Here is a 23,425-nt window from a genome sequence, read left to right on the forward strand (position 1 = left end):
CCAAACAGCAACACACCCCCAACTCCAGCACTGACGAAAGCATACGCCGGAAATCAAGACCAGAAGAAGATGACACCACATCAGTGTTGAAACGGTGCCCAACTGTCATAAAGGTATGTTACCTTTTTTTAAATTGTAACACTTTGAACGTTTTAACTCTAGATACTTTTTGTCAAGTGTTAAGGTGAAAACAATAAAAAAAAATGTTAAACACACGAATAGAGTCTTGTAAAAAGAACTGTTTACCAATGTATGAAATGACCCATAACATTCAAAGAAGTACTGTTGTGGAACCAGCTGAGATACAGTAACCAAATTTATGCATGTGGATATTACATAATTTAGAACATGTTTTAAATACATGTAGTAATATATAATTAATAGTTTGTTAGTAAATTGTAATTATTTCCCATTAATATTCGGTAATTTCTGTACAATTCTAGGTTAATTGGTAACTAATCTAGTTTTAATTCCAGTTCATGCCATTACACAAATTATGGATTGGTGAAAGATGCATAAATATGCGATACGTTTTGTGTTCTTGATTTTAATGGATAATATTTTAAATTTATGTCTACAAAATAAGCCTTATTAGCTGAACTTCTTTTATCTTGTTGGGTCTAATTACAAATATTTAAACGACTACCTAACCTCTAAATTATGTTCTATTGTACGTACATTAAGGTAGAGTTGCGATAATTTGATTTTATATGGTCATTAGAGCATGATTTAATTCACTTATACACTTAATAGTCAAACTTTCCGATCCGTGGAGTAAAGTGAGTATTAATGAACTTTTGCATTATTATTATGATAAGAAGAGAACAACACATTTGAAAAATGCAATACAAATGTTCTAGGATACAGTGCTAACATGAAAAACTGACTGGAAAATTTTATCTTGCTACCATGCTATGGGTTTCCAAGCTTTAAAAGGCTGCTTTTTTTATATACTAGGGTACTGAAATTACAGCAACCCACACGAATTTAAAATCCTAAAATTGTACATTTTTAATAGTAGTTTCCCCTTTTATAGATGAGAAAAGAATAACAAAAGCCTTGCAATTTAGTGCATTTTTCGATCATATAATTGCACGTTAAATATTCAACTGTTCGTGCAAACGAGGTCTGCTATACTAGCCTATTGCATTTTAAAGCTCTTTTAATAGGCTACAATTTAATATCCAAGTGAAGTAATTTTACGAAAGACATTTTTGATGCATGTTTTAATTTTTTATGGAAAATCATGAAACTACCCTATTTTATTTCCATTTACTACACATAGTCTTTCACTCGTATCACGGCTTCCTCGATCACATCATCCTGGACAGGCTGTTGAATAAAGTTGTAATTTAATTCTGTTCTTATTCTTATTATTTGTATTAATATTGGACGTGGCTAATGCTTCAGACTGACACCTGAAACAGTTGTATAAATCCATTATATTATTTCACAGAGGTAAGTATATTGTTACATTTTATTCTCTATATTTGTAAATTCCACGATCTATTCTTCACAGGGGACTTTGTCCCAAACCCGTATAGAATTTATGCAGTAAACAGATTCGCAACGCTTTTCGCGTGCATTTCGGTCCATCCATCATTTGTGATGTTGATCGGCTCGTAATGAGGCACTTCATTTCACTCTTTGTACTCGTGTATACCAGTAAAAATTGGATGACAGGAAGTAATATTTACATTTGTAACTTTTATACTATGCACAATATTGTTTTGCATTACCGCTGAATGGGTAGAATAACATATTATGCTTGCGTTTATTCCCTTTTTCACAACTTAAGTGTTCAATTCTCCGGCTTTGTTGAACATGTAATTTTATTACTGTAACATCATAGAATCAATATCCTCGTCTGTGGCTATGTACTATGGAGATGTGGAATTTGTAATACATGTCTACTAAATACAATATATCCAAATAGCTAACATATTTCGTGTCAATTTACGTTTCCTATTATTTTCTTTTTCAGTCGCGATGGACTTGATCAAGACGGAACAAAAGGTCGACCCTCTGGCAATAGAAATAAGTATTAACTCAGATACAGAAGAGGAGAAAACTTTATCTGAGGTAACCTATATTGTTAGTGATTACTAATTACTATTTATTGTCTAAATAGTTTGTTTAGATCAATCTATAGCTTATCATGTGGGCGGGAATTATTCTAAAATAATCCTGGGTGCGACAGCCCACACAGGGTCAAGTTGGATCATCCGAAAGCTGCTCTGAAGTCCGCATATCTCAATGGTGGTGCAGTGTCGCCAAACTTGTACTTGATATTTTATGGTAATCATGATTTCCTCTGCCAGTATAACTGGTCAGCGGATGCAGATTTGGCCACTTATTGTGTAGCTCAAACTCATCAGAATGCTTTGTTGTAGAAGTGCGGAAAAAATAACGTAATGGTTATTTGGGAACTGTTCCAAAAAGTAACGGCACTTTGGAATATTACGTTTCAAAATCACAATGTTTTTCTGAGCTAATACGAGATACTTGCTGTTACAAAATACTCGTTTCACTTTTGAAGTACATTATGACAATGCCTGTTCCACAGAACGGAACATGTTTAGCACTATTGGAAACAGTGGCTCCAACTTTTGGAAAACACTGGGTGAGGTCAAACATTTGAGGTATAAGTTATAAATCTCTTATGTATAATGATAACACGACAAATTATTAGGTGAGCTCGGATCCCACGAGCCCATTAAGTTGGCGCTACTGTTTGAGAGTAGAAGTGGGAATCCTTTCGTCCCACTGAAATAAATGTTGGAAACTAAAGTAAAAGATAAATAGTAAAAATACGTAAATTGAAACTGAAGTTACCTATAAAACAATTATTAACATAATGCCTGTATTAGAGTATATAGTAACTGCATTGTGAATTTTATCAAGGGAGGTGAAAATATATGTGTTATGTTTAATTACAAATATTTTACATTTTTAGTTTCAGTACCGATTCTTGAAATTAAACTAAATTATGTTGGAAACCCGACTGTATTTTTTAAGTTTTTTTACTTACGAAAATACAAAGGTAAATTTTCCTACTTCATTACAGTCAGATTATTACCCTTTATGGCAGTATTAATATGCATTTTAGCTCGGCCGAAGTGATTATACGTTTTATTTACTAATTGTTGGAGTAATTGAACACCATTATGAACTTGAGCTGTGGAGAAGAGAAAGTATAGGTTAGCTTTTGTTTACCATTGGGACCCACTTCGATTTCGTGACCAATTTACAAATAATTTAAAATTACATTACATTTCCTGCTTCAAACAAACCTGATCTACAAATTCAATTTGTCGTTACAAAATATTTCTTTTCTACGAATTCACAGCTCAGCTCATTATGACATCACACTGCTTCACATGGCATACAGGGAAGTATGAGATCATTTAGCGTCCAAAATACCATTGTTACGTTATATACTAGTCGTATGTGCATTTTCCTAAATAATACTGTTCCATCAGATACTAGTCATACGTGCTTATTCTAAGATACCACTATGTACCTTTGTAATACTATATGGTATAGTGAGGATCACGTAAGTGTAGTAATTTTGCCGTCTCTTCAGTGTTGCCAACTAATACCAGTCATCACCAAAGCGAGAAAAATCACAATGCTGCGTACTGAAATAATAATAATAATAATAATAATAATATAATAATAATAATAATAATATAATTAACACTAACTACATGTCTTATTTACCACATCTTATCTTTATGTTGCGAGGTGTTTTCTACATCATTCAATAATTTATGAACGTAGTACATTTTCCTTCTGGAATTCTCGCATATTATGTTGGTAATTAGGATTATTATGAACTAATATTAAAATTAATTTTTTCTGGCAACATGAAATTAATTTCTTTAATTAAACAGTTTACGATTAACGAGACCTAACCTAAAAATGTAGTTTGATCACGTGAAAGAATTAGTGTGAATTCAGAAAATAGAACCCACTTTAAAATGTATAGTTTACTTAAATACTTACAAGCACTTTCTTTCTTGGAGAAGTCGCTACCATACTATTTCCTCTCTTGGACATTTTAATAGAAATCTAAACACGAAAGAATTTAATTAAAATGTCAATATATTTACATGCATGTTTCATACGAAGTAGGTCTTATTTCTTATTTAATTACACTTACCTGAATATAGAGTTGAATTGAAATCACAATGAGACAGAATCTGTATTGTGTATTGATGTTTATATTAGTACTGGTATTGCTAATTAATTGTTAGTTCACAAGCTTAGGTACTTCCATTTTCATCAGTTTACTTTACTGCAAACCTAAGTTATTGATGCCAACATAACAGTTAGAAAGTAACTCCCTGTTGTAGTATTTGTCAGTACCCGAAATTCGAAACGAAGTTGGTAAAAGAAAATTCAACCTGACAGCTAGAAAATCACTATAATTCACTACCATATGTTGTAATAGGGGCAAAATGGTATATGTTTCACTCTTATGGTATTAAAACAGTCTAGTATATATAGTCACGAAGCTCAAGGCGTAGTAAATATGCATCCATAGATAGTTGCTAACCACTAGGATCGCTACTATCACCACATCACAGACAATACGAAATAGTACCGTCACAGACTCTTGTTCCTAGTAACCTCAACAACTCTAGCTTCGTGACTTTATATACTAGACTGTGCTTTAAGTGAGCTGACTCAGACTGTACTGTTATTTCGCAACTGTTATTTGGACCCTAGCATTTTCAAGGAACTGTTACAGGAAAATAACACCTTTTCTCAACTCTTCTGTGTACTGAGATACCATAAATGATTAAAGTTATATGAACAAATTTCGGGTTTACTTGATTATAGGATATCGTTATTGTTTTTATGAGCATTTATGTTGGCTAGATTGTAGAATGGAGTGAAGTGATATTATGACGTCACTTGATGACGTCACTTTTTGGATGGAAGTGGTTAGGTTGGTACATTTGTAAATTTTTATATTCATGAGGTTTGAATGGCGTACCAGTTAAGGATGTGTTTGGATCTGAGAGGATAAAAAAGAAGGTTTGGATGGTGAGCGTTTTATTTGTTTTTTTATTAGGATGGGTTTTCGTTTGCTAGGGTAGTAAATATGTATCGAGAATAATGTTTAATTTATTTATTGTAGATATATGTTTTTATTTTTGTTGGTTTTGTATATATGGGTGTGTGTGTGTGTGTGGATCTGTTCGTTGTTTCTTTTTAATGTTTTTATTTGGGGTTCAAAATTGCTCTCTTATCCAAAATACGATATCACCAATAGAAGCGGGGTATCGGGGCTAAGCCCCGATGATGATCGTTAGGTGATATTTTAGTGACATGAGATGAATGTATGTTTTGAAATTCTTTTGCTGATATTCTATTCTGGATAAGAGAGGGTGCGTTATATTTGAGGATGGGATGTTTGTAATTTATTTGGTGATATCGTATTTTGGATAAGATCGGATGGGTTATATTTCAGAATGGGATATTGTGATATTGATTTGCTGATATCCTATTTTGGATAAGAGCGGATGGGCTCTGTTCCAGTATGGGATATCGTGAATTGTTTTGGTGCTATCGTATTTTGGATAAGAGTTGATGGGTTATATTCCGTAATGGGATATCGTGAATTGTATTGGTGATATCGTATTTTGGATAACAGCGGATGGGTTATATTTCAGAATGGGATATTGTGATATTGTTTTGCTGATATCCTATTTTGGATAAGAGCGGATGGGCTCTGTTCCAGAATGGGATATCGTGAATTGTTTTGGCGATATCGTATTTTGGATAAGAGCGGTTGGGTTATATTGTAGAATGGGATATCGTCAATTTGTTTTTTAAATTTGTTTAGATTATTTATTTATTGTTTTGGTTTACGTCGGCCATGTTGTGACGTCACTGCGTTGTGACGTCATTGGCGCCATATTGTGACGTCATAGTTTGTCCAACTTGACGAAAATTAAGCGATATCCAATAGTAAATGAATCCCTATCCCTCCTCAGTGTAGACTCTTCTGCTATTGCGCCTGACAAATTCAGTTCTCAAAGTTCATTAGGTTTTTTACGGTGGCTTGCTATTAGTTTCATCAGCAAGAAGATGTTGGTGCATATTTGTTTCTTACCTTAGTCATAACTTTGAGTTCCAGATGAATTAACGTCTAAACGTACATGTCTCGCTGTAGTAATATAAGGGCAGATGTCAGAGGTCAGATATAATTTCGCTTTGAATCAGTATTTAAGAGAACAGCTTTACTATATTGGGTAATTGAAAATCATAGTAACTCTACTCCTTACCTTTTAGAAAACCATTCAAATAAGCTATAAAATGAGAGTTCGCGGGAAAAACGATGAATGTCACAGTTTTGTTAAGGTTGATGTCATTATCTAATTCAATGGATCACTACGAAATTAATGTTGTTCTTAAGAAAAATGGTAAAAAGGAGAATTATCACCACGAATACAGTAGTCCTTTCCTTTATTTTCTATAGAAACAGCACTACATCTTGCAGTTATAGACTCAATTAGATCATTATCTAATCCTTAACAGAAATGTGACATTCATCGTTTTTCCCGCGAACTCTTCAAATGAAAGTATTGATTAGTAGGAATGGATGTGATCACTGGGAGAGCTGTATGCCCACCCAACCCAACTAAATACGTACCTTACTATATACGAAAATCGTCGTGCGTGAATGAATACGGCCTTATTTCGTTTATATGACAGTGGGTTTCAGTGTGGCCAACATAGTAATAAAACCACACATCTAATCAAACCTAACCTAACCTCTCACATAATGCTACACACTTAATGAAACCTAACCTAAACTGTCACTTAATGCACACCTAATCTAACCTAAACTAAACTGTCACGTATCATTTTGTTTGCATGTACTGGTAACCCTGCTATTCGTGTCGGGAGCCATCAAGAGGGAGTGGACCATAATTCCAGGAAGAAAATGTGGTGACTTTCATAATGATTACATTTAGTTTGTTCAGTGTATGTTGTGTAAATTGAAATGTGTTGTGACTGTGATAAAAGTATTGAAAATTTGATTTATAGGCCACATTGGCAGTGATAAAATTGTGGAATATTTGTACAGTGGCTGGTGGATAATCTACTTTGAATTTGCGAAGCAGTTAATCATAATTATTATATTTTATGTGTTGCAGGTTGGGAAAATATTGGATTTACACGTGGCTGAAATAAAGACAGAGTGTATGGACCACAGCTATGCTCTGAAATCGGAGATTACCTTTGCTGAAACCCCTGTGCCATTTGTCTTTCCGGTCATCAAAAGTGAAGTTGAGGTTAGTGCAGTTCTTGAAGTGTGTTGGTCCGTAGTGCGGGGTAAAGCTAGGTGATGCACTATAAACTTCACTTTTCAACTTTCCTCTAGAGTATGCCATTTGGAAAGTTCAGGATAAGAGAGAGGGTTTGGAATTGAATGTGTTACATCTGATGACGTGTTAGGATATAGTCCACAAACTATTGGGAAATTTTACTTGAAGGAAGTAAGGATATATCTTTGGAAGTAAACACCGAAAAAAACAAAGTGATGGTATATTATGTGTCGTGATCAGAACGTAGATGGAAATAGTAAATATAATAATTGAACATTTATCCTCTTAAAAGGGGGACAAATTCAAATACCGTACCTTGGAGCAACAGTAACAAATATAAGTGACACTCGAGAGAGATTTATACTGAGAAAAAATAAGGCAAATTTCTACTTCGACAGACAGACTTTGACAGAGTAACAAAGGTTGAGTGTTTGAGAATAAGGTGATTAAGAGAATATGTTGGAGCTAAAAGGGATGAAGTTACAGGAGAACGGAAATAGTTGCACAACGCAAAACTGCACGAATTGTATTCGTTACCTAACATATTTCGAAACATTACATGCAGATGTTATATTTGAGCATATTTTGTAGGATGTCTGGGCGAAAACTGAAAAGTATATAGAGTGTTAGTTGGGAGAACTGAGGGAAAAAGACCTTTGGGGAGGCCGAGAAGCAGATGAGAAAATAATATAAAAATGGATTTGAGAGAGGTGGGATATGAAGATAGAGATTGCATTGATCTGGCTCAGGATAGGGACCAATGGCAGTCTTGTGTGATGGTGGCAATGAACCCCCTGTTCCTTCCTTTAAAGGCTATTTCTAAATAAGTATGGGCGATCAATTGTCAACTTGGTCACCGTGAATGCTACTCACATAGTTATATCCATCTCAGAATATGATTAGAGTGTCATTCTTATTTAGCTTTGCAATTATTCTCTAATCAATTCTTACTTAAAATAGGATTTTTCTTACAAAATGCCTTACATTTTTTTTTTTTTTTTTTGTAGTTTTAATTTCATATGCATCTTTCAGTGACAGTGTTTCACTTTTACTTGGTTCAGTAGAATTTAAAACCAAATCTACAAGATTTAACTGCCATTGAACAAAAGCAGGCAATAATTTTTATGTCAGTTTCTCTTCATACACAAGTAATTTCTAGCCATCCAATACAGTCTAAAACAAAGTTGTGCTCACAACAGAACAATCCACAGTTTTACTGTTTTTTTTTTTTTTTTTGCAAAACAACTAAAATTTTGGGTTTAGTCCAACACAGTCTTGAAAATATGCTATAATATATTATAAGCAGTAGTGGCCGAAATATGCAAATATATATATCATCATCAGGCTGCAAAAGGGTATCTGTCGGATACAGGGGGGGGGGGGGGGAGCTATTAATACTTCCCATTGAAGGCCTTAAGGAACCAACCGGGACAAATACCCAATGTCCCATCCCTACCTTCCCGTGGTGCAGCTGTTAGTAAGCATAATTTTACGAGCTGAACTAAAGGGAGGGGCTACTCATCCCTTAGCACTGGTCAGCTTGATGAGTTAATGACTTAATTTAGTATAATTTTTCTATATTCAATACCTAATTCCCTCTTTACCCTTTCCTATCCAGTCCTCTGGCTGAACTCTTACTTTCTTCGACCCCGACGGCATTAGAGCATTCGAGGCCTAGGGGTTCATTTCACTTTCCTTCTTCCTCTTTCTACTTTTCTGTTCCTAGTCCTGACGTGCTATGGCACTAAAATCGTCCTCCAGTGGCTTAAAGAGGGAAAGCTGGTGATTAACAAGATCTCCCAGCTAGGTCCAATGGACCCGTCGACCAACAGCAGGTGTGGTCCTCCAGACATTCTGGGGGTTGTGTGTGAATGAAGTAGCCACCAAAACGTTAAAATATGGTGTTCACTTAAATTGGCTACAACTTGCCATTTTCAAAAATATTGGAGCACAAGAGGTCAAATGACTTTATTGTCAAACACCTGGCATTAGAAAACAACAACATATATCATCATCATTATACGTGACATGACATCCCATAATGGCCCCTAGCCTTCTTCAGAATGTCCTTCCAGACTTCTCTATTTGCTGCTAAATTCTTCCAATTTCTAATTTTACCAGTTCCAATATCCTGCAGTAAATCATCTTCCCATTTCTTATAAAGGTTTCCTTCATTGCAGACTGCGTTCTTCTAATTAAGTCAATGTCATTTGCGTAGGCAAGAATTTGCACAGATATATAGAATATTGTACCTCTTATGTTCAATTCAGCATCTCTGATAATATTTTCTAATACTATATTAAAAAGTAAACAGGAAAGAGCATCTCCCTGTCTTACACCATTTTTAATATGAGATGACTCCGTCAATATATTTTGTATTCTAATTTGACCCATACTTACTTACTTACTTACTGGCTTTTAAGGAACCCGGAGGTTCATTGCCGCCCTCACAAAATCTCGCCATTGGTCCCTATCCTGAGCAAGATTAATCTAGTCTCTATCATCATATCCCACCTCCCTCAAATCCATTTTAATATTATCTTCCCATCTACGTCTCGGCCTCCTCAAAGGTCTTTTCCCCTCTGGCCTCCCAACTAACACTCTATATGCATTTCTGGATTCGCCCATACGTGCTACATGCCCTGCCCATCTAAAACGTCTGGATTTAATGTTTCTAATTATATCAGGTGAAGGATACAAATCGTGCAGCTCTGTGTTGTGTAACTTTCTCCATTCTCCTGTAACTTTTCTCTTTTAGCCTCAAATATTTTCCTAAGAACCTTATTCTCAAAAACCCTCAATCTCTGTTCCTCTCTCAAAGTGAGAGTCCAAGTTTCACAACCATAAAGAACAATCGCTAATATAACTGTTTTATAAATTCTAACTTTCAAATGTTTTGACAGCAGACTAGATGACAAAAGCTTCTCTAACCGAGTAATAACAGGCATTTCCCATATTTATTCTGCGTTTAATTTCCTCCCGATTGTCAATTATATTTGTTACTGTTGCTCCAAGATATTTTAATTTTTCCACCTCTTCGAAGTATAAATCTCCAACTTTTATAGTTCCATTTTGTACAATATTCTGATCACGAGACATAATCATATAGTTAGTCTTTTCGGGGTGCCGGAGAATCAGCCCCATTCCGAAGGCTTATTGTTAGGTTTCGTAACAAGCTGTTTTTTACGGTGATGGGTTGTTAGCCCTTCGCCCAACCCCCAAGCTGGAGGATCACCCCTTATCGGCTGTCCACGACTGCTTATTCAATATATTCGCAGCTACCCTCCATATCTGGCGGCCATCTCCCCTATCCGCAACCTGAACATCTTCCTCCGATTCACTCTAACCCTTAGTACCATATAATGTTGCCTTCACCAAAGATATAAGTTTCGGAGGTATTCCAAGTTCCTGCATTGCTACAAATAGCTATGACCTATTTACACTATCAAAAGCTGCTTTAAAATCATTAAAAAGATGTTGTGTCTCCAGTCCAAATTCATTACATTTCTGTAATACTTGTCGCAGATTAAATATCTGGTCAATTGTTGTCTGATCCCATCGAAAACCACACTGATACTTCCCGATAACACTCTCAACATATGCAACAAGTCTATTAAATAAAATATTGGAAAAGATCTTGTATGCCACACACAAGAGGCTGATTCCTCTATAATTACCACATATCATAGGATCGCCCTTCTTGAGAATAGGACATTATGCCCTGCTTCCAAGTCACAGGAATGACTTCCTTTTCCCAGATCTTCAAGATCATTATATGATATAACTTTATAAATTCTGGACTTGCAGATTTAAAAAGTTCTGCTTGTATACAATTATTTCCTGAAGCTTTATTCTTCTTCAACTTCATAATTGTATCCCCCACTTCATCAATCGACGGAGGTAATTCTATTCTTCCTGGTTGTTCAGTATTATTCAAAATACATATGTTATCATCCTCCTGATATGACTCACCATTCAATAATTCGTTAAAAAATTCAACCCATCTCTCAGAGATACTGTTCTCAGTACTTAAAAATTTGGTCCTCCTTATCTTTACACAAAGTAATTCTAAGTTGGAAAGGTTTTCTACCATTATTCAATTTCTGAAACAATGACCTGCATTCATTTTTATTCCTTAATAATTCCAAATCACCAAGCTCTTTTTCCCAATATATTCTCTTTTTTTCTCTTATGCACTCTGTTTTCTTCAGCCCTCGCTGAGCGATATTCTTCTACTAAATTTTTTGTATGTCCTCTCTGCTGGTTCTTTCTGTAAGCCTAGATCATATATGTAACAGATAACTCCTCGCTACGTTAAAATCGGCAGCACTTTGAAGAGAACAACCGCCAGGATCGCCACCCGTCCGCCATAAACGAACACGAGATGGCAGCACAGTCGCTAATGCAATTCAAATGGGTATTATGACGTGACTCCTTATGTAACAACTAGATGGCAGCGTAGTAAACCTGACAAAAGTTGTTAACCTCAAAGCCTATAACCCCGACATATCTGTTACATATATGATCTAGGCTGTAAGCCATATTTTTAGCTTCAGTAATCTGCTTGCATTCTAGGTCAAACCAATCATTATATTTTCTTATGTCAGCATTTCCAAGGACAGTTTCTGTTGCCATTACTAAGCTCCTTCCTAGAATCTCCCAGGATTCACTGACACGCAAATATATATATATATATATATATATATATATATATATATATATATATATACAGACGTGGACAAATTATTAGCAAAATTTAAGATTTTTATTATATATTTTTACAAAATATGATTCTTCAATTTAGACTACAGTTGAAATTTTTGTGTATTACCAAATTATTAGCAAAATTGAAGATTTGTATTGTATATTTTTCAAAATTTAACTCCTCAATTTGGACTACAGTTGATATTTTTGCATATTTACAAATTATTAGCAAAACTGAAGGTTTTTGTTGTATATTTTTACAAAATTCGATTCTTCAATTTGTACTACAGTTGACATTTTGGATATTTCGAAATTATTAGCAAAACTGAAGATTTTTGTTTTATATTTTTACAAAATTTGACTCTTCTATGCAGTTGACAATTTTACTAATTTACAAATTATTAGCAAAGTTGAAGACTTTTATTATATATTTTTACAAAACTTGACTCTTCAATTTAAACTACAGTTGACATTTTCGCATGTTTCTGTCTACTGTAATGATGGAAATATCCAAAATTGTCAAATGTAGTCTAAAGTGAAAAGTCAAATTTTGTAAACAGAATTATCATAAAAATCGTCCATTTTGTTAATAATTTGTCCACGTCTGTATATATAGTCCACACCTGTGGTTATCGCGTCTCGCTGCGAAACCAGGTGGCCCGGGTTCGAATCCTGGTCAGGTCATGTAACCTGGTTGAGGTTTCTTCCGGGGTTTTCCCTCAACCCAGTTTGAGCAAATGCTGGGTAACTTTCGGTGCTCGACTTCAGACTCATTTCACCGGCATTATCACCTTCATCGCATTGAGACGCTAAATAATCTGAGATGTTGATAAAGCGCCGTAAAATAACCTAAAATACCTATAGATATGTACGATCAACTTTTCGCATTATCACTGATTTCGTAACACGTTTAAAAATTTTTTTGCATGAAAAATTTGCATTTGCATATGAATCCTGGTCCTATTCATCATGTCAAGCCATTACATGCGGATGTATGGAGAGTGCTTGCAACGTTAGAAGTCGTCTTTTGATAGTGTGTAATAAATTGCTCTTTTAAGATGTCTCTTTGTACTACAGCAACGGAATTTCTTGGATGATCATGTGACTGGCATAAAGGAGGAATATGAGGACCAGAGCTCTGACCTCATATCAGAGATAAAATTTGAAGAAGATCCGGTGCCAATGTCATTGCCTGTGGTGAAACATGAACCTGAGGTGAGTGGAGCACAAGCAATGCACTGTGTGTTCTTCCAGTGTTTATCTCGTATTTTCATTGTAACGGACACTACCTCCTTACAACAGAAATTGCAGTACCTTTTATTCTGTGACAGAGTCATATAAACACTTATCAATATTTACTATAATATTGAACTTATCTCGTTTTACATTTTAAACATGAAAACGAAATTGCTTGTTATGCTTACTGTTAATGGTTGCAAAGTTACATATTCCAACTGTGCGCTTGAAAAAAATGTTGTTCTTAAGAACGCGACTTCTTTTTGTCTTCTCTGTGTCCACTGAAATTCTCAATACTTTTTACCGTTTCCATGATTTTGAGTTTGCTTTAGATATATGTGCAAACATTATCATCTCTCTTCATTGTTTTCAATTATTTACGTATTTGGAACATATCCTTTGTAGAACATTATGATATCCGTAGAGAAAAGATATTTTGTTAGTTTATGATAAATATGTAGCTTAATGTCAGTGGATCCCATAATAGATTCTAAATTTGGCAAAATGTTCTGATATATGTGATCAGGCACAGCATGCATGAAGTTACCAAATTTAGGAAATGGTTAACTACTGTATATTTTTCATTACTCTTTTAAAGTTACCAAATTTAGGAAATGGTTAACTACTGTATATTTTTCATTACTCTTTTAAAGTTACCAAATTTAGGAAATGGTTAACTACTGTATATTTTTCATTACTCCTTTAGAGTTACCAAATTTAGGAAATGGTTGAACGAATTTTCCAACGAATTTTTCTCTACGATATAAAGATCATTATGGTCATAGCAAAGGAATCTTTGTATACTGAAGCTTTAGTATAATTGGATAGTCTATGATTTTTTTCCTGGCAGAAATTATATTATGTTATGTTATGTTATTTTATGTTATGCTGTGCTTTTATGTTATGTTGTTTTATGTTATGTTTTGCTATGTTATGTTATGCTATGTTGTTTTGTGTTATGTTACGCTATGCTATGTTGTTTTATGTTATGTTAGGCTATGTCTTTTATGTTATGTTATGTTGTTTTATGTTATGTTATGCTATATTGTTTATGTTATGTTATGTTGTTTTACTTTATGTTATGCTATGTTGTTTTGTTATGCTATGTTGTTTTGTTATGCTATGTTATGTTATGCTTTGTTGTTTTATGTTATGTTATGCTATGCTTTGTTGTTTTATGTTATGTTACGTTATGTTATATTATGTTATGCTATGCTATGTAATATTATGCTATGTTGTTTTATGTTATGTTTTGCTATGTTATGTTATGCTATGTTGTTTTATGTTATGTTATGCTATGCTTTGTTGTTTTATGTTATGTTACGTTATGTTATATTATGTTATGCTATGCTATGTTGTTTTATGTTATGTTTTGCTATGTTATGTTATGCTATGTTGTTTTATGTTATGTTATGTTATGTTATGTTATGTTATGTTATGCTATGTTGTTTTATGTTATGTTATGTTATGCTATGTTGTTTTATGTTATGTTATGTTATGCTATGTTATGTTATGTTATGTTATGCTATGTTGTTTTATGTTATGTTATGTTATGCTATGTTCTATGTTATGTTACGTTATGCTATGCTATGCTATTTTATATTATGCTTTGTTGTTTGATGTTATGTTATGTTATGTTTTGTTTTGTTATGTTATCTTGTGTTGTATTGCATTGCATTGCATTGTAGATACAGGGAAACTTGGAAGAAGGAGAATTCGATCCGGTGCTGTGGATTGAATTCGGCATAGCTCAGTGGTCAGAGCGCTTGGTGCGTAGAACCAAGGATCCGGGTTCGATCCCCGGCGCCAGAGCGAATTTTTCTCCTAAAATATTAAATATTAAAGAAATTATGTAGCTAAACTTTAATAAATTTGTTAGTGTTAACATTGTTATTCACATATGCGCAATATATAATTATCAATTGAATATGTTTGTAAACTACTGGTATTATGATCACTAAGTACTACCAAAAACAAGCTGAACCATGCCATTTTATACCTGGGAATGTAAAAGTTGTTGGCCATAACTTGACATAGTATTAGGCATTGTCAGAAAAAGGGGGATTGTACCAAATTCAACCAAAGATGTGGAGTTAGAATTAGCATGTTTGACTGTGAAACTAGCGAACCTGTGGCCAAACACTTGGTGGAACAAGTTACCCCGTTGAAGTTTTTTCTGGGGTTATTGCTCAACTCATTGAGAGCAGATGGTACAAAACCTTGTACTCATTTCCCTGGTATTATCACCTTTATTTCACTCGGACACTAGATAACCTTTGCTGTTGACAGTGTCGTAAAATAAATCACTTAAATGATCTACCAAATTCGTGACTATAAATTAAATTGTTCGTACACAGATAATTTCTGTTATTATAGAATAGTTAAATAGTTATTCTGTAATGGCCATTTCCCTCCAGTTTCCCGCGACACATTTGAAAGATCTGCTGATTTGCGACAGAATGCCGAATGCAGCTCAAGTCAGCCTTGAGTAAACATGGAGTAGCTGTGCAAGCAACAGAGAAGAGAATGACGGACGTACATCTAGAATAGCCAGATTATTAAAATCATAATATCATGCCATCCTTAAAAAACATCGTATTTTACTTTGCTTCATACAAGAAAATCTTTTGTTCACTAAATACTTAGACACAGGTGTGAAGATATTGTATGTTTTCGAAATTCCTAAATAGTAAATTAAAAAAAAAATACAGAATTGTTATTATATATTTATTATGTTTGCTCAACTTGTGAATAATGTGTATTATAATAATGAAACGAAGTTCATTCATTTGCATATTTTTTTGGTCAGCGGGAAAACGCACATAATTAAAAGTGTAGATTTTTCTGTTGTCCCTAATCACGAGTTTGTATTTTTTCTAATTTTTTAAACAGTAAAATTTCTTTTATTTTAAATTGAAAAGGGTTTTACTTTAACCAACATACATGAATTTTACAACTGTAGTTATATTCAGTTAAGAGTAAATTAAAAGGATAATCTCTCCTGAAAAATTAATTTTTTTTTTACTTATGTGCCTTTTCGCGCCGGCCAAAGATTTGTTCTCTATTGTTGTGTGAATATGCTGAAAGATTATCTACATGAATCACAAATTTCTGAATTTGTCTTTCCGTCATTTTTAAAAGTGTGTAACCTCGTAAACACGACTAATTTATGTTTCTGAATTCTGAACGTAATGTTGACGCCCTCATAGGGAGCCTCTCAAGTTAGCAATTTGTATTCCTTTACTGCAGTCTTTAGCAGATTTCGATAGAACAATATCCAGTTTAACATCAGTTCCAGGAAATGTAGGAGATAAAGTGAACGAGTAAAAAGCAAATATTCTTTCCAAAAACCCTGGCCATTATCAACTTAGTGAAATTCAAGATATTCTGGAAAGAAAAACACCCCAAAAAGCAGCAACATTTTCTATAGAACAGGTCATACCTTTCGTGCAAACCCCTCTTACTCCTTGTGACGTAGAACAAAGGTTTTCGCGCTACAAAGCTATGCTGAGAGATAACAGGCGAAGAATGACAACAGAAAACATACGTCACTGCTTAATTGTGAACTGTAACAGCATAAATGGAGCATTCAGCATTCAGGCAAACACTTCAAAATCCATAGAATAAACTTTAGTTACCTATACCTTATTATTCTGTTAAAATAATCTCCGACTGAAAATGCATATTTTGTAGCATGTTTATCTATTTTTACGGCATAAATGCATACATATTCTTCACGTATTTAGGGCATGAACTTCCTTTCCCTGATTATATACATTTAGCTCATTTATTTGTGTTTTATAGTAATTGTTCCCCCCTAAAACCCTCAAAATTCCACTCCTGCTTGGGAACATCAGCTTTATATTATATGAGAGTGCCGAGGATTTTAAATTGTGCCACATGTTGAAAAAGGTTGAAAAACTCTGTTCTATAAGGAAAAGAATTACCCCATGAAAAATCTGCCCCAAGAATTATTTTCCTTTAGCTAAAATTCTACTAGGCCTAATACGACTAAGAGTTCTGTGGCATATAGAATCGATGCACTTTTGTTAATGTAAATTGTGCTATCTTTCTGTTTTGTTTGCTCTGTGTTAGGAAGAGCAGAGTGACTTGTACGCAGTGAATGAGGACCCAAGAGTGGAAGTAACACCAGAGGACAACGAGGTTTTAACGGAAAGGTGAGTGTGGTGTGCGAGTCTTCAAGTAGACTTCATTGTGTTTGAAGTGTCTGTTAGCTTGACTGTCTAGAAGCATCTTCAGAAGAACTGTCTGAATCATCCTGCAATAATCAGTCATCACATTCACACTGCACTTCCCTTGGTATCTGGTTGCCATAATGTACTGTTAAAACCTTTCTTCATGTTCTTCACTTAAAGTGCCTAGATTTTCAGGAAAATAATGTAGATGGTCATGTAAGAAGTGGGCCTTTACAGTCAGTTTGCAGCCCAGGGTCTTCAAACTCTTCATTTTAATTCATACAGTTTCTTTATGATTGGGACCTGTGGAGTAACGGTTAGCACGTCTGGCCGCGAAACCAGGTGGCCCGGGTTCGATTCCCGGTCGGGGCAAGTTACCTGGTTGAGGTTTTTTCCGGGGTTTTCCCTCAACCCAATACGAGCAAATGCTGGGTAACTTTCGGTGCTGGACCCCGGACTCATTTCACCGACATTATCACCTTCATTTCATTCAGATGCTTAATAACCTAAATGTTGATAAAGCGTCGTAAAATAACCCAATAAAATAAATAAATAAATTTATGATTGGGATCTTTGTAATTCCCAAGGAAATAATGAACTACCATTTGAGTCCACAAATTTCTTATTTTGTTTATTTATTTATTTATTTATTTATTTACTTGTTTATTGCTTTATTTATCTATTGATTTTTTATTTACTTACCTATTTATTTATTTAGTTATTGGTTTATTGATTCATTTATTTATTTATCTATTTACTTATCTATTTACTTATTTATTTACTTATTCATTTATTTACTTATTTATTTAATTACTTATTTACTTATTTATAATTTTTTTATTTATTTACTTATATACTTATTTATTTACGTAGTTATTTACTTCTGTATTTACTTATTTATTCACTTACTTATTTATTTGTCTATTAATTTACCAATTTACTTATTTATTTAATTACTCTCTTATTTACTTATGTATTTACTTATTTATTTACTTCTTTATGTAATTATTTATTTATTTACTTACTTAGTTACTTATTTATTTATTCATTCATTACAGAGCTTTGAAAGCAGTATTACTGGTTTAACATTCCGAAAACCATAAAGACGATGTCAGAGACAATACCAATACAAATTTTCTGATGACTGTAACACTTTTACTACGTCATGCTACTTTTGACCAATACAGCAGTACAAAAGGACGTGTTTCATCCAATCATGGCTGTTTATCGCTACAATTTTATCATTTCCCTAGCATTTGTTTGTTTTTATTACTTTCCTAGCATTTGTTTATTTGTTTCACAACATTTCATACTGCAGATTCTTTACGGGACCAAGAAACATGCTTTGCGATTATTTCCCGCATTGATAATCAAATGAAAATGGCACTTTCGTTCAAACGTTTTGGTGAAGCTAACGTTAGTGAAATAGAATTTTAGTAAGTTAATGAATATCTTGTGGTATTAGAATAATTTATTACTTCTAATCTTTATGTACTTTGTTCTAATCGTGTAATAGTCAATTAAATGCCACTTACGTTTTGATTTTCTCTAGGTAAATCAAAATCTGTAGTGAGATTACTGTTTATAATAATTGACGGGCGTTTTCACAAAACTCATCTACGAAAGCTTGTTTTTTTTTTTTTTTTTTTTTTTTCAAGAGAGTTCTTTTCTAAAATACACAACTGTAGATGCCGAGTTTTCAAAAATCTCTTTTATTTCAAGATCAATTTACTGATATACTTACCAACTTTAGCTTAATTCTGATAGCACCATTGGATTATCCTGGCCCAAAACCATAAGAATATGCTAAAACCTCAAAATCGAAAAATAATGTAGATAACGAGCTTTGTGAAAACGCCCCTCAATTTCAAGGAAATGGAATCATTAATATAACAATGCCAAATTTTGTATGTATACAAGTGACTAAATTAACAAAGTCTAACCAATTTATATATCAGAAGAACAAGGGAAAGCACATTTATAATACGGAATTTGAAAATATCACTCTTATGTTGAAAAAAAGTGAAGAAAATCAGGTGACTTTGGACAAATAAAAGCCAACTAAGAATTTACTAACTTGGTGTAATGCTTATGAAATTTCTTGTACAGGTGAAGTCCAAATTGTTGAGATAATTTTAATACTCTTGCAACATTACTCGTTATACGGATGTATCTCTAAGGGTAATATTCCTCCTGGTGAAATGGGTTTATTTTGATATGAATTTTCAATAATTGAATGTATATTTGTTGCGACTATTTTATAGACTGATAGTGTATTTATTTTAAGTGATCGTGCGTCATTTAATTTAGGATATTCCCTATTATTATTATTATTATTATTATTGTTAGTATTAATTATTAGTATTAATATTAATTGTATTTTTAATTAATAAGTTTATTATTGTCATTATTGAGTATTTTTAGTTACCACTGCCACTGGGTATATACCCATTGCAGTGTGAATAAATACATACATATATTTTCGTCAGGATTGCAGCTATCGAAGAGAGGACTTCATCATCAAAAATCGGGAGTATAGCTCATGAAGAGAAAGGGGCTGTCTGTGAGATTCCCAAGATTTCAGGTTCCTCGGGAAAAAATGTGCGTACTCCTGAATATGAGAAGCAATTTAAATCTGAGTTGCCTAAAATATATATCTCGAATTCGGCAAAACGGAAGAAGAAGTCTTACAAATGCAAAGTTTGTGGTAAGTGTTTTTCGAAGACAAGCGTCTTAAAGAGACATGAACACCTTCACACAGGCGAGAAACCTTTCCAGTGTGATGTTTGTGGTAAATGTTTTTCGGATTCGTGCAGCCTAAGAAACCATCAACCCATGCACACGGGCGAGAGAGCTTTCGGATGTGATTTTTGTGGTAAGCATTTTTCGCGACCTAGTAACCTAAAACGTCATTTACGCAACCACACAGGCGAGAAACCTTTCATATGTGATGTTTGTGGTAACAGTTTTTCGGATTCGAGTAGCCTAAGAAAACATGAACTCAGGCATACGGGCGAGAAAGCTTTCAGTTGTGATGTTTGTGGTAAGAATTTCTCGCAGTCGAGTAACCTAAAACGTCATGAACGCTACCACACCGGTGAGAAACCGTTCACATGCGATGTTTGTGGTTTGTGTTTGTCGGATTCTAGGAGCTTAAGAAACCATAAACACCTGCATACAGGCGAGAAGCGTTTCAAGTGTGATGATTGTGGTAAGTGTTTCTGGGATTCTAGGGATTTAACAAACCATGAACGGTGGCATATGGGCGTGAAACCTTTTAAGTGTCAGGAGTGTGGTAAGTGTTTCTCGGATTGCAGGACTTTAAAAGGCCACGAACGTTGGCACAAAGGCGACAAACCGTTCAAGTGTGAACTTTGTGGTAATCGTTTCTCAGGTTCGTCTGGCCTCAGAAACCATATACGCCGACACACAGGCGAGAAACCTTTCAAGTGTGAAGTTTGTGGTAAGTGTTTTTCTGTCGCGTCTAACCTAAGAATGCATCAACGTTTACACACAGGCGAAAAACCTTTCAAATGTGATGTTTGTTGGAAGGATTTCTCGCGATCGAATACTCTAAAACGCCACGAACGCTACCACACAGGCGAGAAACCTTTTAAATGTTATGTTTGTGGTAAGTGTCTCTCGGATTCTAGGAGCCTAAGAAACCATGCACTTCTGCACGCAGGCGAGAAGACTTTCAACTCTGATGATTGCGATTAGTGTTTTTCAGTGTAACCTATGTAGAAAACCATCATCGCTTACACACAGGTCAAAAACTTTTCAAATGTGATGTTTGTGTTAAGTTTTTATGCTCGACCATGCCGAAATGTAGTAATTATACACCTGCTAGCAGTCCTTTAATGCATGTCATTAAATTACACCTCATTAAAGTACAGGTGTTCAGCCAATGACAAATCAGCTTTGTACCGTTATAAAACCCCAAGTATCGATTATTCTCGGATACGCAATCGAAAGAGAATTAGCGAAAAGTCACGGAGGCTGGAAATCCAATACTGTCGCAGAAGGTTATGTTCCGTTACTATAATAATTAGAGTTAATTGTAAATATTCAAATAAATTCAATTTGTCATCTCGTTTTTCAAATCTAAATCAATCTTCAGGTTATACCAGAGTAATGTTCATCTTATTCTGTGCCAAAGTCAATGAAATTCGGCCTCGGAAAAAATCAATACTTTCGCGTCTGCGCAGATCTCAGAACTCAGGTCAGTTCGTACATAACCATAATTTGAATAATTTCAAGTTAAAAATATGGTCGAGCATAAAAAGTCGTATGAAACTTGCCTATAATGGTAATTAACACGCTCGTATGAAAATTATGAAACTCGTTTGCGCTCGTTTCATAAAGAATCATATTGCGTCTTAATTACTACCATTATAGGCTCGTTGCATAATGTACTATTTTCAGTTCGTAGAGCCTAAGTCCGTGATGTGAATGAGAGTGCAAACGTGCTCACAGCCCGTATGGGCTGATCAGAGCACGTAAGGCACGTAGATACAAGTTGCTGGTGAACACAAGGGTTGTACATTACATATTGATGAAGTTGTTGAATAAGTTTCAGGCTGACTAGACTCTTAACTTCTTGTGTAAGTGAAAGATGAGGTTGGTTTTTGGAAATTGAGTTATAATGACAAGCATTGTCGAATTCCTGAAATTATTAGTTTATCTACAGAAAGATATAGTATTCAAATTATTTCGTTTTTATTGACATTAAATAGTAGTAAATGTATGTAAAGGTGTATTGTAGAGATTCTTCCTCACAGCATTGTATTTATGTTTTCAGAATAAAGTACAAACAAAAGTGTGTGCTGCTAATGGGGTAAATTCGTTAAATGTCAGTTAAGAGTTGTGTCTATAAACTGTCAAGATTTTCATACATAAATTCTCAGTTTAACGATGTTTCTTTCTATTACGATATTGTTCTGTCCAGATATTTTGAATTCCGTGAATATTTATCAGAATTCATAATAGAAAAACAGAGACAGTCCAGAACTAGTTGACTCTACATGGAACGTAACTTTCTCAAGGTTGTACTAGAGCATCTGAACGTTTTGAATTTGAGATCGCAAGGAAAGAATCAATTAATCTGTGTCGCCAGATATTGTTAAAAACTTTCAAATGAAGATTTCATTGAGGTTGTCGCAGATCTCACAGCACAGTTTTTATAATTTGAACACCTTCAGTCATTGACCTCCTGTTCAACAGTGTAAAATATTGCAGTGTTTTAAAAAAATCTCTGGGAAGAGTACTATAGACGATTTAAAGATACTGAACTACTCCAGCTCAAGTTGGATTTGTGTCGGGAAAAATCAGAAAAAAACACTTATGAATTACGTGAGAAGTCAGGAATTTAAATTTGTCTCTAGTAGTGTGATGATGCTCATATTAGTACATGATTATGTAACAGTTAATAACAATAATTAGGCCTAGGTTAATTATAGGCCTCATTATGTAAAATTGCTTAAGTTAAAGAAGCTATGTTTAGTATTTGTTATATCCTACTATTTCATAATTAATTGCATTTATTAGAGAGGTACATGTTGCAAAATATCCTTTTATTTGTTGTTTTCTTGTCTGAGTGTAACACATCTATTACTTAAGAGAAGTTTAATTAATCTTGCAGTGATAGGCCAATAGAGTTCATTTTGCTCACCCCTTCTTGTTCACCGCTACTGCTTGTAAAACACATTCATTGCAACCCGTGTGCACTTGGGAGCACGTAGTGCCTTTCGCGTGCTCTGACCTTGACATCCCTGACCTAAGAAGTCATGAAAGCCTATGCACAGCCGAGAAACCTTTCAAAAGTGATGTTTGTGGCATGTATTTCTCGCAAACTAATAACCTAAAATGCCATAAACGTTACCACACAGACTAGAAACCTTTGGCATGTGATATTTGTGATTTGTTTTTCTCCTATTCTAGGAA

At 34.2% G+C, this 23,425-nt stretch overlaps 1 protein-coding gene across 2 annotated transcripts; it reads left to right on the forward strand.

Annotated features, from left to right (window-relative positions):
* The first annotated feature begins 7 nt into the window (after window positions 1-7).
* Window positions 8-22,083, forward strand: LOC138692048 (oocyte zinc finger protein XlCOF6-like). 2 transcript variants are annotated; one of them, XM_069814891.1, is made up of 6 exons: window positions 8-113; window positions 1,985-2,082; window positions 7,176-7,313; window positions 13,128-13,265; window positions 17,382-17,464; window positions 19,972-22,083. In XM_069814891.1, the coding sequence occupies exons 2-6, from the start codon at window positions 1,990-1,992 to the stop codon at window positions 21,200-21,202; spliced, it is 1,683 nt and encodes a 560-aa protein (XP_069670992.1). In that variant the 5' UTR covers window positions 8-113; window positions 1,985-1,989; the 3' UTR covers window positions 21,203-22,083. The 2 variants fall into 2 exon arrangements, with proteins under 2 accessions (XP_069670992.1, XP_069670991.1); XM_069814890.1 differs by lacking the exon at window positions 8-113 and adding an exon at window positions 1,315-1,458 and having other exon boundaries at window positions 19,972-22,082.
* The last annotated feature ends 1,342 nt before the right edge of the window (window positions 22,084-23,425 follow it).

Source organism: Periplaneta americana, chromosome 16 (genome assembly GCF_040183065.1).
Source record: "Periplaneta americana isolate PAMFEO1 chromosome 16, P.americana_PAMFEO1_priV1, whole genome shotgun sequence".
Lineage (NCBI taxonomy): Eukaryota > Metazoa > Arthropoda > Insecta > Blattodea > Blattidae > Periplaneta > Periplaneta americana.

What these genes read in the sequence shown, in the direction of transcription:
- LOC138692048 (XM_069814891.1), top strand. Translation starts at nt 1,990, where the DNA reads ATGGACTTGATCAAGACGGAACAAAAGGTCGACCCTCTGGCAATAGAA. An exon ending in AGGAGAAAACTTTATCTGAG is followed by an intron (nt 2,083 to 7,175) that starts GTAACCTATATT and finishes TATGTGTTGCAG; the next exon opens with GTTGGGAAAATATTGGATTT. An exon ending in TCATCAAAAGTGAAGTTGAG is followed by an intron (nt 7,314 to 13,127) that starts GTTAGTGCAGTT and finishes TTTGTACTACAG; the next exon opens with CAACGGAATTTCTTGGATGA.